The sequence below is a fragment of the Colletes latitarsis genome, chromosome 5 (assembly GCF_051014445.1).
Source record: "Colletes latitarsis isolate SP2378_abdomen chromosome 5, iyColLati1, whole genome shotgun sequence".
NCBI lineage: Eukaryota > Metazoa > Arthropoda > Insecta > Hymenoptera > Colletidae > Colletes > Colletes latitarsis.
The window spans coordinates 34,656,522-34,673,480 of NC_135138.1; the positions used below are offsets into that span (position 1 = coordinate 34,656,522).

At 36.3% G+C, this 16,959-nt stretch overlaps 1 protein-coding gene and 1 long non-coding RNA gene across 3 annotated transcripts; one reads left to right on the plus strand and one right to left on the minus strand.

Moving 5' to 3' along the window:
- Window positions 1–2,354: 2,354 nt before the first annotated feature.
- On the minus strand, window positions 2,355–11,169 carry LOC143341982 (carboxypeptidase B). 2 transcript variants are annotated; one of them, XM_076765442.1, is made up of 8 exons: window positions 10,963–11,169; window positions 9,909–10,224; window positions 9,078–9,383; window positions 8,169–8,259; window positions 4,332–4,477; window positions 4,021–4,077; window positions 3,846–3,930; window positions 2,355–3,121 (listed from the first exon to the last, which is right to left on the minus strand). In XM_076765442.1, exons 1-8 carry the CDS (start codon window positions 11,040–11,042, stop codon window positions 2,928–2,930), a joined length of 1,275 nt encoding a protein of 424 aa, XP_076621557.1. In that variant the 5' UTR covers window positions 11,043–11,169; the 3' UTR covers window positions 2,355–2,927. The 2 variants fall into 2 exon arrangements, with proteins under 2 accessions (XP_076621557.1, XP_076621558.1); XM_076765443.1 differs by lacking the exon at window positions 10,963–11,169 and adding an exon at window positions 10,721–10,754.
- Window positions 11,170–11,304: 135 nt separating this feature from the next.
- Window positions 11,305–15,945, plus strand: LOC143341988 (uncharacterized). Its single transcript, XR_013079711.1, has 3 exons — window positions 11,305–15,423; window positions 15,496–15,648; window positions 15,736–15,945. It is a non-coding gene; the product is annotated as an uncharacterized LOC143341988 (long non-coding RNA).
- The last annotated feature ends 1,014 nt before the right edge of the window (window positions 15,946–16,959 follow it).

Genomic DNA, 16,959 nt, shown 5'->3' on the forward strand with positions numbered 1-16,959 from the left:
ATTATGCAGGTGTTACAGATTAGAATCGATCGATCTAATTTACTCTAGGATTCTGAAATCTGACTCGTTGCGTGATCTCTCGTAGCGCTATTGTTGAAGGCAAAAGGTCGTCACAGGCCAGGAAAAAAATAAAAGGGAAAGAAAATTATTTTAACCCCCGTAGTTTTTTTTCGCGAAACTCAATAAATCTTCGTGTAACATTGCTTTGTGCTTTCGCTAACAATAGCTGGTCTCGCAGCTTTGACTGCCAGCGTATTGTTCAGATTGCAGCAGGCACAATGATTGTTTATTATTACACGTGGCCTCGCGTATAATCCAACGTTGTTTCTGCGCCGGAGAGATTCGAAGGACCGCCGTTGTAGGAAACATAATTCATTTACGAAACAAATAGCTTATTATAACCAAGCGTAGTTGACGGAAACACGATGCTTCTTGTTTCGAATTAAATTGTTCTTAATGACCCGATTGAGGGAATGATATGGCTTGTTGGGAGTACGCATAAAGTTCTTTTGGTTAATAAACGCGTTTACTCTGGGTGTTTCGATCTAGAAACGATTTCAACTAACTCATACTCTCGATTAATTGCACTTTATTGACACGGAACATGCGTTGCTTCAACAGTGTGTTTCTTAAAAAGGAACAGCGTGTATCGCGATTTCGTCTGACAATCAAGGTTCTACTCTACTTATTTTAGTATACAGGGTGGTTGGCCACCCGTGGGAAAAATTTTAATGGGAGATTCTGGAGGCCAAAATAAAACGAAAATCAAGAATATCAATTTGTTGATTGAGGCTTCGTTAAGAAGTTAGTAAAACATTTCAAATCATTCTGAAAAAATTATGTTTAGTTGCAGAGGTCAATTACAATCATTTTTGGTCATTAGACATACCCTCGAAATTCTACCCACTTTTGAGAAAAAAATTCAAGAAGGTGTGAAATTTTTCGGCGAAAAAAATTTTTTTCAAATCGTTCTGGAAAAATTATTTTCAGCTGTGGAGGTTAATTACAATCATTTTTGGTCATAATACATACCCCCGAAATCTTACCCACTTTCGAGAAAAAAATTCATTACTGAAAATGTAATGTCTGACCATACCATTGATATGTTTCCCTGAAATTTTTCGGAAATTTTTTCAAATCGTTCTAAAAAAATTATTTCCATTTGTGGGGATCAATTATAATCATTTTTGGTCAATAGACACAACCTCGAAAACCTACTCAGTTTCGAGAAAAAAATTCTTTACCGAAAATATACTGTGTGGCCAGAAATGTTCCTATAACTTTTTAACGAAGCCTCAATCAACAAATTAGTATCCTTGATTTTCGTCTTATTTTAGCCTCTAGAACCATTAAAATTTTTCCCAGAGGTGGTCGAACATCCTGTATAATCGTATCGATCATCTTGTAAGAAGCTTACAAAAAATTAAAATTTCGTATACAGAATTTGCAATTTTGCTATCTATATCTATTAACGTCAGATAAGTAGTCACGCCTACACCCTAAAACAAGCTTCGCGAGTCTCTCGAATATATAGACGCGTGTCTGTGAAACTTTTCACGAGGAACGAAGGGTGTTCGGAAATGAACGGGTCCGAAACGCGGGGAACGTCTTCGAAAGAAGATAAACCATCGTCTCTTTGCGTCATTGAAGACGTTGCGCCAGCCTGCGTTGCCTCAGTCAACTATTTCAAGGAACGTTCAGGCTCGTAGCGGGTCGGGGGTGGAATGGCTCGTTATACAAAAATTTTACGGCACAGTGCCCTCAGCCCCGTCAAATGAGCTCTCGTCTCCACTCGAGTCCACGGGTAATGAGTCTGTTGTTTCTCCAATTAGACCGAACGCGAGCACGGGAAATAGGTATAAGCGAAAAGGAACTTGGGCACGATACTTCTGCGCTCTACGTGCTAAGTGTTCTACTTTATTCCGACCAAATCCTCGAGCCTCTCTTTTCGTTTCCCCAGCCACTCTCGCTTTCGCGCGACGACCGCCTCAAAAACGAAGGAAAAACCAGAGTGGTCGACACGGGGGAAGGGCCACACGAGAACGAACAATGGCTGTTTCTTCTCTCGCCTGGGATCCTTTCGTGTAAACGCTCGCCGTGCACAGAACCCTCGAACATCCGCAATCGTTTCGCGGAAACTTTTCATGCGTGTCGCTGTTGGTCAACGGAATACTCGAGGGAGGTCCAGAAAGCATTCTGGAAATACTTGATTTCTCACGCAATTACTTCTGTCGGTCGTTGGCGACTTACAGAAATTATTTGGTTTAATGTTTTTTTAATAGTGTGATTAATATTAACAAAGCGTGTGTCTTTTAGTTTAAATCCTATGTTATGGGTAAAGAAAATTATATACATTTAATATAATAAAACGTATATTTCTGCTACGTCGAAAATAAAAATGCAGTTGAATATCATACATTTTTGTACACCAAGTGTGCAAGCATTTTACAATCTCCCGTCGACTATAACGACCCAAGTCTTCTCAAATATCTATGCGCTTTTCAAGTAATACATAAGTGAGCGACATAACGTTATTGTTCGCGATTGAAACTCCCGAGTCTCGGAATAAAATCGACTCTTTTCAGAGCCGACATATTCCCCTGAAAGTTTCGTACAAAACAAGTTACATGCAAGAAGTTTTGATATTTCTATGAAGGTCTTACTTCCCAATTTATTTCATGGTTAACAAGATCTTTATGGAAATTCATATTTTTATTAATAGAATTAACGAAATGGAAGCTTTGTAGACTGTCTCAACCTCTGCATGCAATAATTTCTGTAGTTCTTTAAGAATCAAAATTTCTCATAGAATGAGCGTGTGAAACTAAATATCTCGGAGTATGGATCAAGTAGGAGGTTTACTTTCTATTGCACAAATTTTTTTTTTTACCAGACATCAGTGTACGTTTAACGATATTAAGTATCAATTAGTGTGAGGAGTATTTCGAACTGACGTATTGAGCAAGTACTTTGATAGCTTCGAATGTCTCGATACCAACAGCCTTGATCTGAGAGGGAGGTAGCAGGAATCCAGAATTTCCTCCGGGTAGTTCGATGGTGTACGATAAATTGATACCAGCTTTTCCCATGGCCCAATCGTCGCTACCTCCAGCAGCAGGATCTAACACAAACACAAAGGATTAAAATTCTTAAAACACATTCTTAAATATTACAACTTTTTAAAGAATCTTATCACCAGACTGTGGATGTTTATCCATTTATAGAAAATTTTAATTCTCAAGAAACTACAGAATGTAGTCAACCCTCTACAAAGCTCCCATAATTCTATTAATAAAAACATAAATTTGCACAAAGATCCGCAGTATAGTCTGAAAAAATATTCATTACATACAGGGTGTTCGACCACCCCTGGGAAAAATTTTAATAGGGGATTCTAGAAGCCAAAATAAGGCGAAAATCAAGAATACCAATTTGTTGATGGAGGCTTTGTTAAAAAGTTATTAACGTTTAAAGTTCCGCCCATAGTGAATTTTTTTCTCGAAAATGCGCAAGATTTCGGGGGTATGTCTATTCACCGAAAATGATTGTAATTGACCCCCGCAACCGAAAATAATTTTTTTAGAACGATTTGAATTTTTTTTTCGTCGAAAAATTTAGGCATCTAATAAGTTTTTCAGTAAGGAATTTTTTTCTCGAAGGTGCGTAGGATTTCGAGGGTATGTGTAACGACCAAAAATGATTGTAATTAACCCCCACAACCGAAAATAATTTTTCTAGAACGATTAGAAATTTTTGAATTTAATTGTTAATAACTACTCTGGAATCTCCCATTAAAATTTTTCCCCAGGGGTGGCTCAACACCCTGTATATTTCTCGTTACTCACAAAGGTGATTAGCAGAGGTTCCATAAGTATATTGAGTCCTACGTGACTTGGCAATGGCTTTCGCGAAGTTGCTGGCGAGGTTTCGCTGAAAGAAAACACAAATCGGTACAAACAACAACAAAATTCGCACAGTGCTTATTATTACACGGTACTGATGCAAAAGAGAATTACACACCAGTTCCGGTTCGTTGGAAGGCACCTTAGACGTGAAGCCCCACGGGTAGAGAATGTACTGAAAGGTAAAATTTGCGTTTTTCGTTGGAAAAATGAAAGTAATACTGCTGCTCGAACGAGTGCTGGCGACGCAACGTGAAAACTAATTCGAAAGTTGTAATCTTGCGAATTCTCGCGCGCTTCGAAATTTTTCGACGCTATAAACGCTTACGCCGCGAGCACACGTGACTTGGAAGCGCAATTGAAACGCTCGAAACGCCTGGCCGTATTCGGATTAAAGTAAAGCCTGTTTTTTAAATCATCGATAGCTACCTGGCCGTACGAGTGAAACGTGATGTAGGCTTTGATTTGCTGTTTACGCGCCAGGACGAAATCGCGTAAGCGTTGATTTTCCACTTCGGAGAATGGTTTTGGTCCGGCGTACGTGTCGCTGCACGGGCTGGACGATGCACCGATTGCTGCGAACAAACGAGAATTCTTTTCCTAAAAGATAATATCTTCTTTTAACGCTCTGGCCACCGTTATCACGCGTACGTGAGTTAACTAGCAGCTATCGATCACTGTCCAGGTGTACAATTTACTTAATATCGCGTATCTCCAAACGGAAAGCTAATAAATAAGAATAACTCCGACGATATAGAACCGATTAATTAAATATTAGCAATCAATTTCGTTCGAAATATTTACGTGCTCGGAGGAAAATTCTGAAGTATGAAAGTACGTTACATTTCTTGAATTGCTAAAGTTGCGAATAACCAAGGTAAACGTAAAGTTTATTATACGCCACTGGTACACGCTGGAACCTCTGTTTAATTAATTGATCGATACACAGAGTGTTTATCTGGCGTTGATAAATATTGTATTTTAGAGCGGGATACCACTGCTTCGAATAAGACGAAAATCAATAACGATGGAATAATGTTTAAAACTTTCTTGCCTCCCGAGGTGTAAATAGAATATTATCAAGAATATTCTAATGTGAAGAAGTCGCATTAGAAAGTAGTCGACGATAGTGTTCGTAGATTTTATCAGGCGAGTTTTGTAACGAAAATAAAACTTGTACCAGATAAGACGAAGCTAATCTTTCGAGCTGGTATCGAGTGGACGATAATAGAATGAAAATTTCTAGAACACGTGTCCGAATTTCCTCACCGTGTGTCTAATACGGACGAGTGCTCGCGTGAATTTTCCGCGACAGGCAATTTTCAAACAGCGGGACGAATTAGGGATCTCAATTTAGAGAATTTCGCGAATTTGGCTGAATTTGATGAGAAAAATTAGCGAGACGGCTCTCGAAATAGTTCTCTAGCCTTCGGCGTTACTTGAATTAGAAGGACATTAATGTTGCAATGTACATATTTTAAAATATATTAAAGAGAAACTTCGTGGAATGTATTATAAGATTTGAAGCACAGTGATTGTCGAAAAATAAATTAAACTTTTTAAATTTATAACAGAAATAGAGTGAAATGATTATAAATTTCATTGCTCGTCAAAATCGTTAGATAAAAGGAATGTTTTTAAATGATAAATCATGCATTTTTCACAATTGATAACTGAAAAATACGGATGATTTATCGTCTATTAATATAAAACTTGAAACTAGCTGGATACGAACCGATAAATATTTCGACAATTTTTTACGCAAAATGACGGATTACGAAGCAAACTGAAAAATGGATCCACGTGTTATTAAATGGATAGCTATTAAATTAGAGGAAGAATTGCAATGATTTAATTCGTCAATTTATTGTTTATTTCGACTCGGAATCCCCAACTACGAAATATATGGGAAAAATTGTCAGGGCGATAACGAGATCTACGCCCACCGTAATAACATCGTGAAATAACTCCGAATTCTCAAAAATCAGTGCGTTAAAGCTCGAATGAAGAGATCTAGAGGAGTAACAACCGTGCAGTAACGAGCAAGTTTTTATCACGCTCAATCATAACTTCAATGAAAACGCCGCGCAACTGCGCTCCAAAGAAAAGTTAGACTGCGATGGTTGAGTTAACCGTGACACAGTACTCTTCGCAGAAACACGAGGGAGATGTGTTAGCTAACAACTTGCCTCTAACTCTCTTTCTCTCTGTCTCCTCCTCCTCTCTATCGCGAAACAATTTGCGACAGAAATTTTCGATTTTTGACGAGTTTTGACCCCCTACTTTCTGCAAGAACGCGCCCCTCGCAAATTGCATTCCGTGGAATATAAATGGCCCATGTTTTATTTGTAATTTAAAAACCAAGAGTGCAACTTATACCTTAAACATATTTCGTTTGAAACATGTGTATAGAGTTACTCGTTGATCCACTGTAAACGAAAAGAAACTTGTTTCTTATGAATTGAATTAGTTTTTAAACTTGTATAAGTCCATTTTTTTATACAGGGTGTTCGGCCACCCCTGGGAAAAATTATAATGGGGGATTCTAGAGGCCAAAATAAGACGAAAATCAAGAATACCAATTTGTTGATGGAGGCTTCGTTAAAAAGTTATTAACAATTAAATTCAAAAATTTCAAATCGTTCTGGAAAAATTATTTTCGGATGCGGGGGTCAATTACGATCATTTTTGGTGAAGAGACATACCCCCGAATTCCTATCCACTTTCGAGAAAAAAATTCGAGAAGGTGTGAAAGTTTTGGGTGAAAAGAAAGACTTTCGAATCGTCTTGGAAAAATTATTTTTAGTTGCAGGGGTCAATTGCAAGCATTTTTGGTCAACAGACATACCCCCGAAATCCTACTCAATTTCGAGAAAAAAATTCCTAAACGAAAATATAATCCATGGCCAGAATGTACCCCGGAAATTTCATGCGAATCTTTAAAACACCATAACTTTTGAACGGATTGGACGATTTTAATGTTTAAAAAAGCAAACTACGCGTATTTTGATGGAGAATATGTACAAATTGCAAAAATATTCGAAAAATTGGTCCTTGACCTCGCAAAATGAGAAAAACCCCATAAAAATGGTCCAATATTCAAACAACCAGAACTCCTACAATTGTGAATATATTTCAATGAAACTTTTTTCTGAAGTAGAGCTCATGGGTACCTACAAAAAAGTATTAGAAAACTTTTCTGTAGGGCGTCAAACAAAATTACTAAAAATGAAAAAGGAACTTTTAAGAAAAATCGACAGGGGGTATGTGCCTAAATTTTTCAGCGAAAATGAAAAGTTTCAAATCGTTCTAAGAAAATTATTTCTAGGTTCTAGGGTTAAGTACAACCATTTTTGATCATTAGACATACCCTCGAAATCCTACCCACTTTCGAGAAAAAAATTCGAGGTGTGAAATTTTTAGACGGAAAAAAAAAATTTCAAATCGCTCTGGAAAAATTATTTTCGGTTGCGGGGGTCAATTATAATAATTTTTGGTGAATAGACCTACCCTCGAAATCTTACCCAGTTCCTAGAAAAAAATTCAGTCGGAAATTTAAACGTTAATAACTTTTTAACGAAGCCTCCATCAACAAATTAGTATTCTTGATTTTCGTCTTATTTTGGCTTCTAGAATCTCCCATTAAAATTTTTCCCAGGGGTGGCCGAACACCCTGTATATTAAGATAGGGGTTAAAAATTGTAATCGGACGTTACTTATTCACTAATATTTTTTAAAACTTTGTAAGTAGAAGTGACACAGTAAATATAAATGGTAAGGATTCGTGAGAAACAAGTTTGTTTGTTATAAATTTGAATAGGAGTAACTGTATTTCGCGTCGACGCAATAAAATCGCTGAATTATCGCGGCGAAATTTTTCCACAATGGAGATATTATCATCGCGAATTCGTCGGTGCTTCGATAATTGTAATTTATATTGTTCGGTTCCAATTTCGTCTGATTAATCAATGGTCGTGGCATAAATGTCATTGATAGATTATCAGCAGTCCCGTTGTCTGATTGATGCGTACTGTAATCGCGAAATATTCATTTGTCTCTTTGATAGAAACTCTCGCCGCTCCCGTGTTTATTCTGCACGATAAAAGCGAACAAACGCGCAATTGGACAGGCAAGCTTTTTAATCGATCGACCCGCGGACAGATTAAATTATCGAGATTCGCGATCTCGTCTTTCTTCGAGTGCAAATTTTTACCGGGAGACACGTCGCCTAGATACACCCGCGTGTAAATAAAATCGGAAACTCACTCATCCATTCCATGTCGTAGTTTCGGTTTCCATCAACGCCACGGCAAGACGAGCCACTGTTCATAGACCTTGTTTTCCTCCATAGACGGTTCTGAAATTTTTAAAAATAATTACACGTTAAAAACACGCGAAATTTCATTAAAATTAATTTAATTAAAAAATTGAATTTGAATAATGGGTAGTATGAAGCCATTGCAACAGTGTGATTTATAAATTTAGTGGAATTATCGTGGATATTCAAAACGTAGCGTTTTAAAAAATGAATCTATTAAATTTAGATCTAAATATGATGTAGATATATAACGTAGTAGATTTTATAGTTTAGTATATGAAAAATATAGATATCTACACTTTGAAATCACAATATGTGTACTCGTCCAACTAATGCTGTTAAATTTTTGTTTAATTAAAAAATTAAATTTGAATAATAGATAGATTAGTATGGAACAATGAACCATTGCAATAGTGTGATTTTTAAAAAACGAATCCATTGAATTTAGATTCAAATATGATGTAGATATACAACATAGTAGATTTTATAGTTTAGTATCTAAATTCTCTAAACTTTGAAATCAGAATATGTGTATCCGTCCAACTAACGCTGTTAAATTTTTGTTTAATTAAAAAATTAAATTTGAATAATAGATAGATTAGTATGAAACAATGTACCATTACAACAATATAATTTTTAAAAAACAAATTCATTGAATTTAGATCCAAATATGATGTAGATATACAACACAGTAGATTTTATAATTTAGTATCTAAATTCTCTAAACTTTGAAATCAGAATATGTGTATTCGTCAAACTAAAGCTGTTAAATATTTCTTTAATTAAAAAATTGAATTAGGATAATAGATAGTATAAAGCCATTGCAACAAAGTGATTTCTAAATTTAACGTAATTACCGTGGATTTAGCATGAGTGAATTCGTAGCCATCAGGATTTAGAACTGGAAGGATGTACCAGTCAACGTTCCTCAATAGATGTCTATTCTGACTAGCGACCAACTGTTCTACTATGTAGAGAGACGTCACCGGTGCGATCCATTCTCTGGCGTGAATTCCAGCATCGATGAAAACAGCTGGTTTAGTTTTACCACCGGTTGACAGCCTCAAAACTCTCATCTGTCGTCCCTCGTAAGACGTGCCTATATTAATTAACGAGGCCACGTCGCTGTGAGCTTTCGTTACGTAATCGAGGTAATCACTGACCTGGGAACAATTTGCATAAATATTTACCGAGCTATGATCTTCTAAACTGAACGAGAATCCTAAACCCTTTTCGTAAATTTAATACTCGGCTCTTTAAATTCTGCATTGTTCATCCTACCATAGAAATATGCTCGATCTTCGTAGTTTCATTTCGAAAATAGCTCGACTCGAAGTTACGAAATTTTACAGTCACCTTCCAAAAGACGATAGCTTCAAAATTCCACTTTAATAATCGATTCTAATCGCCAAAATAAGATACGTAATTCCGCAAAGTCATTTATAGCTCGTTCAGTACGTGCCTCAAAGATACAGTGTGATATCTCGCGCATCGATAATTTAAACAAAAATATACGAGTCAAAAATTATTGGTGACTAAATCTTGAAAATATTTTATCTTCTATATACTTTCGATAGAATCGATAGTTGTGATATTTACCCCTATTCTGGCTCCAAAATTCCACGAGGGTAGTAATAGAACCATCGAAAGAGTACTTTGAATAATTCGAAAATAAAACTGTTACTCACTTCCTTGTAATTAGGATAGTAGGTGAAAGATAGCCCTTTAGACGCGTCATTTTGAAGTCTTTGTTCCAATCGACGCTCCACCTGCTGCGTGATGTACTCTTCCATGACTGCTTCCTGAACGTTTTCAATCCTAACCGTGTAATTCATACCATTTTCTTCGAGAAGTTCTTTAAACTCTTTCAGTTGATCCGCCGTCACCATAACATCCACAGAGTTGTTGGTGATTTTCAGAAAATCGAAACCGGGAAAGTCCATGTATTCCTTCAAAAGCATCAGTTGCTCCGGTGTGTCGTAAGAAATGGAAAGACTCTGCATCCTGTACATTTTTTAAGGACAATTCAACGTTCCTTTATTCGTATTGTGAGAAAGAAAATTCGTAAACTTCTTAGTAGAGACTGTGGCAAAATTTATATTAGAAAGATAGTTATGGGTTATTATTTTGATGTGATTTATTAAAATTGAAAGAGTTTTAATGATGGAATGCATAGTATCTAAATAGGCTAGCTCAATCAATCTCAATAGCTTACAAATTTCGTCAATTTAATTTCTTAGTAGAGACTGTAATAAAATTTGTATTAGAAGGATAGTTATACTCATTATTTCGATGTGATTTATTAAAATTGAAAGGGTTTTAATGATGGAATGCATAGCATCTAAATAGACTAGCTCAAACAATAGTATTTTAAATGGAATTTAGAAGCTTCCTGGTGGATGAATTTATTAATTGTTACAGTCACGAGTTAAATGAATAACGAATGAAACACTGATCGAGAAAAATGGAGAAGAGGATTGCTAATAATAAAGAAACGTACCCCTCTAAGGGTGGCAGATTTTCCGCATTTTTCGATGTGATTTATTAAAATTGAAAGGGTTTTAATGATGGAATGCATAGCATCTAAATAGACTAGCTCAAACAATGGTATTATAAATGGAATTTAAAAGCTTCTTGGTGGATGAATTTATTAATTGTTACAGTCACGAGTTAAATGAATAACGAATGAAACACTGATCGAGAAAAATGGAGAAAAGGATTGCTAATAGTAAAGAAACGTACCCCTCTAAGGGTGGCAGATTTTCCGCGCTGGCCGCGAAGATGGCCGCGACGTAAATTGTCGCGATTAAGAATATACGCATGTTGGCTACTTTCGATGAAACCTGTTCGTTGTGCTTTGGATTTCAAGCTTTATATATCACGTCGTATCTGTGACAAGTAATCCACGTCTTATGTACATTACACCAAATCAGTTTCGCAATTCGAAGTCATAGACATTGTTAGTGGTTCGTCGCGATTAATAATACATTGTGATTGGAAAATCGATCTTGTGAAATAACCACTAATGTGGAGTCTGATAAGTTCTCTGACATAATGACATTCTTATCGAAAAAGATAACTCTGATTGGACACTTTATGAAGAATTTCCTCGTTTTCGATATGAAGGAAATCATCGACGAGATTGGAAATCTCGTTTCCAGTTAACGCCAGTGCGTCGATCTCTGTACTTATTGTATTCTTTTTTTTCGTGAAAACTGTTTCGTTTGATAGTCGAGAGATAAAACGATAGCGCTGAATTAATCGATTTACTGAAATTAATGAATAGATAGTTATTTATCTTTCTCCTATGGTCTCGAGTCGTTGATGATTGCAGATTGCAACTGCATGTAATAATTACTTATAAATCTCAGTTGCCCTAATATGGAATATGTCCCTAATTTGGTACACAGCAATATTAAAGCAACACGTGTTCGTAAGAAAATATTGAAGAAAATAATAATATGATCTTCTACCTAATATTATACGTAATAAAGTAAATGCATCAGCTTTGTGTTTACTCGATTATTTCTTCAAATATAAATATAAATACAAATATATTTAAGGTATTTATATATATTTATATATTAAATTCATAACATATATTTATAAATTATCCAGAGTACAATATATAATGCACTCTTCTCCCTCTTTGACACTGAAACACATATTCCTAGTTTTTATGTTTCCTTAAGCAAATACACGGTTTCACATCGTGTTAAGCATAATTTATATTAATTTGAGATTATATGTACGTCAATTTAATTAATAAACAGTGTCTAGAGCTTATTATTATTATAATAACTACAGTAGTGTCCACATAAGTGAATAACAGTTTTGCCCACTTAATTGTCCGTTTACTTTGCCCCTTATCCCGAGTGCGGACATTTAAATGGGCACCCTACCTAATTCACTATATATCTATATATATCAAAACGACATCTACCATAAAACGCCCAAGTTTGTCGAGAAATAATTCATTTTTTGCACACTAGATGGGGTTTCAATCATTTACGATCGAAAACTAATTTTAATTTATTTATTAACGCAACAATATACAACTCAGTGGTATAGATCACTTATAAATGCTCCACAATTAACGCCAGAACTCCAAACTTGACTAGAAACAGACCTAATCCTGTCAGAACACAATGCTAACCGAACCCCTTTGACACTGCAACACATATTTCCAGTTTTTACGTTTCTTTGAGCATATACACGGTTTCAGATCGTGGCAATCACACTCCACATTAACTTGAGACTGTACGTACGTCAATTTAATTAATAAACAGTGTTTAAAGCGTATTATTAATAATATAACTACGTAATTCACTGTATATCTATATATATCAAGACGACATCTACCACAAAACGCCCAAGTTTTTCGAGAAATAATTCATTTTTTACACACTAGATAGGGCACTAGTCACTTACGATCGAAAACTAATTTTAATTTATTTATTAACACAACAATATACAACTCAGTAATACAGATCACTTATAAATGTTCCACAATTAACGCCAGAGCTGCAAACTTGTCTGGAAACAGTCCTAATCTTGCCAGAAGACCACGCCAACATCCCTCTTTGACACTGCAACACATATTTCCAGTTTTTACGTTTCCTAGGGCAAATACACGGTTTCACAACGTGGCAAGCATAATATACATTAACTTGAGACAGCCTGTACGTCAATTTAATTAATAAACAGTGTCTAAAGCGTATTATTAATATTATAACTACGTAATTCACTGTATATCTATATATATCAAGACGACATCTACCACAAAACGCCCAAGTTTGTCGAGAAATAATTGAGATTTTACACACTAGATAGGGCCCCAGTCATTTACGATCGAAAACTAATTTTAATTTATTTATTAATGCAACAATATACAACTCAGTAATATAGATCACTTATAAATGCTCCACAATTAACGACAGAGCTGCAAACTTGTTCAGAAACAGTCTTAATTCTGCCAGAAGACCACTCCAACATCCCTCTTTGACACTGTAACACATATTTCCAGTTTTTACGTTTCTTTGAGTATATACACGGTTTCAGATCATGGCAATCACACTCCACATTAACTTGAGATCATATGTACGTCAATTTAATTAATAAACAGTGTCTAAAGCGTATTATTAATATACCAACTATGTAATTCACTGTATATCTATATATATCAAGACGACATCTACCACAAAACGCCCAAGTTTGTCGAGAAATAATTCAGTTTTTACACACTAGATAGGGCACCAGTCACTTACGATCGAAAACTAATTTTAATTTATTTATTAACGCAACAATATATAACTCAGTAATATAGATCACTTATAAATGCTTCACGATTAACACCAAAGGCTCAAACTTGTCTAGAGACAGTTCTATTCCAGTCAGAAGACATCACTAACATTAGGCACAGCTTAACGGAATTAACAGACTTTTCTCAGACAAGTTTGAAGCTTTGGCGTTAATTGTGAAGCATTTATAAGTGATCTATATTACTGAGTTGTATATTGTTGCATTAATAAATAAATTAAAATTAGTTTTCGATCGTAAGTGACTGGTGCCCTATCTAGTGTGTAAAATCGCAATTATTTCTCGACAAACTTGGGCGTTTTGTGGTAGATGTCGTCTTGATATATATAGATATACAGTGAATTACGTAGTTATAATATTAATAATACGCTTTAGACACTGTTTATTAATTAAATTGACGTACAGGCTGTCTCAAGTTAATGTATATTATGCTTGCCACGTTGTGAAACCGTGTATTTGCCCTAGGAAACGTAAAAACTGGAAATATGTGTTGCAGTGTCAAAGAGGGATGTTGGCGTAGTTTTCTGGCAAGATTAGGACTGTTTCCAGACAAGTTTGCAGCTCTGGCGTTAATTGTGGAGCATTTATAAGTGATCTGTATTACTGAGTTGTATATTGTTGTGTTAATAAATAAATTAAAATTAGTTTTCGATCGTAAGTGACTGGTGCCCTATCTAGTGTGTAAAAAATGAATTATTTCTCGAAAAACTTGGGCGTTTTGTGGTAGATGTCGTCTTGATATATATAGATATACAGTGAATTACGTAGTTATATTATTAATAATACGCTTTAAACACTGTTTATTAATTAAATTGACGTACGTACAGTCTCAAGTTAATGTGGAGTGTGATTGCCACGATCTGAAACCGTGTATATGCTCAAAGAAACGTAAAAACTGGAAATATGTGTTGCAGTGTCAAAGGGGTTCGGTTAGCATTGTGTTCTGACAGGATTAGGACTGTTTCTAGTCAAGTTTGGAGTTCTGGCGATAATTGTGGAGCATTTATAAGTGATCTATACCACTGAGTTGTATATTGTTGCGTTAATAAATAAATTAAAATTAGTTTTCGATCGTAAATGATTGGAGCCCCATCTAGTGTGCAAAAAATGAATTATTTCTCGACAAACTTGGGCGTTTTATGGTAGATGTCGTTTTGATATATATAGATATATAGGGAATTAGGTAGAGTGCCCATTTAATTGTCCGCGCTCGGTATAAGGGGCAAAGTGAACGGACAATTAAGTGGGCAAAACTGTTATTCACTTATGTGGACACTACTGTAGTTATTATAATAATAATAAGCTTTAGACATTGTTTATTAATTAGTGATGTGTTGTGATACCGTGTATTTCCTATATAGAGTAATACGTGTTGCAGTGTCAAGCACAGATTATCGGTGTCTTCAGGAATAATTAGACAGTGTTTATTAATTAGACTGATGTACATATAGTCTCATGTTAATATGTATTACGTTTGTCGGGATATGAAACCGTGTATTTGCTCAAAGAAACGTAGAAACTGGGAATATGTGTTGCAGTGTCAAATTTGGGTTAGGAGTGTGTTCTGACAGAAATAGGACTGTTTCTAGACAAGTTTGGTCCTTTGGCGTTAATACAATTCAGTTTAAATAAATAACTGAATGAATTTAACTACAGATGCATGAAAGCAACTGTGATCAGAATCGACCACTGCAATTAATGCACCCTGCAAACTACTCCTAGTTTCTGTTTGTGTCCGCTGGTCTCCGATGAGCAGTGCTGATAAAAGTAGAAAACTCCTGACAATTTCTGACACCATAGAGTGATTGTTAATGGTTACACGTGATTACTGCTTGCCTTTGCATGTCTCTGCTGGCCTCTACCAACTACTGCTGTCCACTGCTGGTATTTCTGACAATGTATAACGATTAATACTTTCTAGTGCTTGCCCCTTCAAGTCTCTGCTTGCCTTTACAGGTCCCTGCTTGCCCTTGCTGGCCTCTGCTGACCACCGTTTATATTTCTGGCAACCTGCAACGATTACTACAGACTTCTGCCAGTCTCAGCTGCACTCTGCTGACCACTGATGGTCTCTACATGTCTCTACTGGTTGCTAACTTGAATTAACAGGTAATGTCATAAAACTGTTTTACTAAGATACACCCCCTTTCACGAAGTACAAGATATGACTACATGTACTTTTGAATTTCCATACAGATCTCCGCTGGCCTCTGCTGACCGCTGCTGACAACTCCTGTTACTTCTGACGACGTATAACGATTACTATTGACTTCTGCCTGCCTCCGCTGGACTCTGCTAACCGCTACTGACCACCGCTTATATTTCTGACAACGTATAACGATTACTACTGACTTCTGCCTGCCCCTGCTGGACTCTGCTTGCTACTACTTGCCACTGCTAGCCTCTGCTGACCTCTGCTGACCACGCTGACCTTTGTTAACAACTTCTAACATGATGTACATGTATTAAAACTTCGTATAATGTAAATCTATGACAATAAATGATATAATTTCAAAGAATTCTATGTGTTCTCATCACTTTTACCTTTCTTTTCCTCTCCCCATTATTCCCTTAGTTATAAGAAACCGTTTCTCTACTTAAAACTGGAATTCCAAAGTGCCTAGAGCGTTTTCTGAAATACCGGTGACCTTGACCCACTTTCGAAACTGGGTCAAGGCCATTCGGATTCTCGAAGCGGCCGGAATTTTTCTAAAATTCGGATGGCCTTGACCCACTTTCGAAATTGGGTCAAGGCCATCCGGATTTCTAAGCCGGCCGGAAGATTTCTGAAATTTCGAATGGCCTTGACCCAGTTTCGAAATTGGGTCAAGGCCATCCGGATTTCCAAAGCGGCCGGAATTTTTCTAAGATTCGAATGGCCTTGACCTACTTTCGAAATTGGGTCAAGGCCATCCGGATTTCCAAAGCGCCCGGAATTTTTCTAAGATTCGAATGGCCTTGACCTACTTTCGAAATTGGGTCAAGGCCAAATCCGGATTCTCAAACTGCCCGGAATTTTTCTAAGATTCGAATGGCCTTGACCCACTTTCGAAACTGGGCCAAGGTCAAGGTCAAATTCGGATTTCCAAAGTTCCCGGAACATTTCCAAAATGCTGGTGAACTTGCGAAGAAGGTGGTACGCATCTTATAGGTAAGAGAATGATTTGGAGAGGAAAAGGACGGTAAAAAATGACGAGAACACATTGAATACTTTGAAATTATATCATTTATTGTCATAGATTTACATTACACAAAACTTTAATACATATAAACATATTATATTATATTATATCATGTCACAAGTTGTCAGCAACGGTCAGCAGTGGTCAGCAATGGTCAGCTAATGTCGGGAGGTGTTGGCAGAGGTCAGCTTAGGCCAGGAGAAGCTGGCAGAGGACAGCAGAGAAAGCCAGTAGTCAG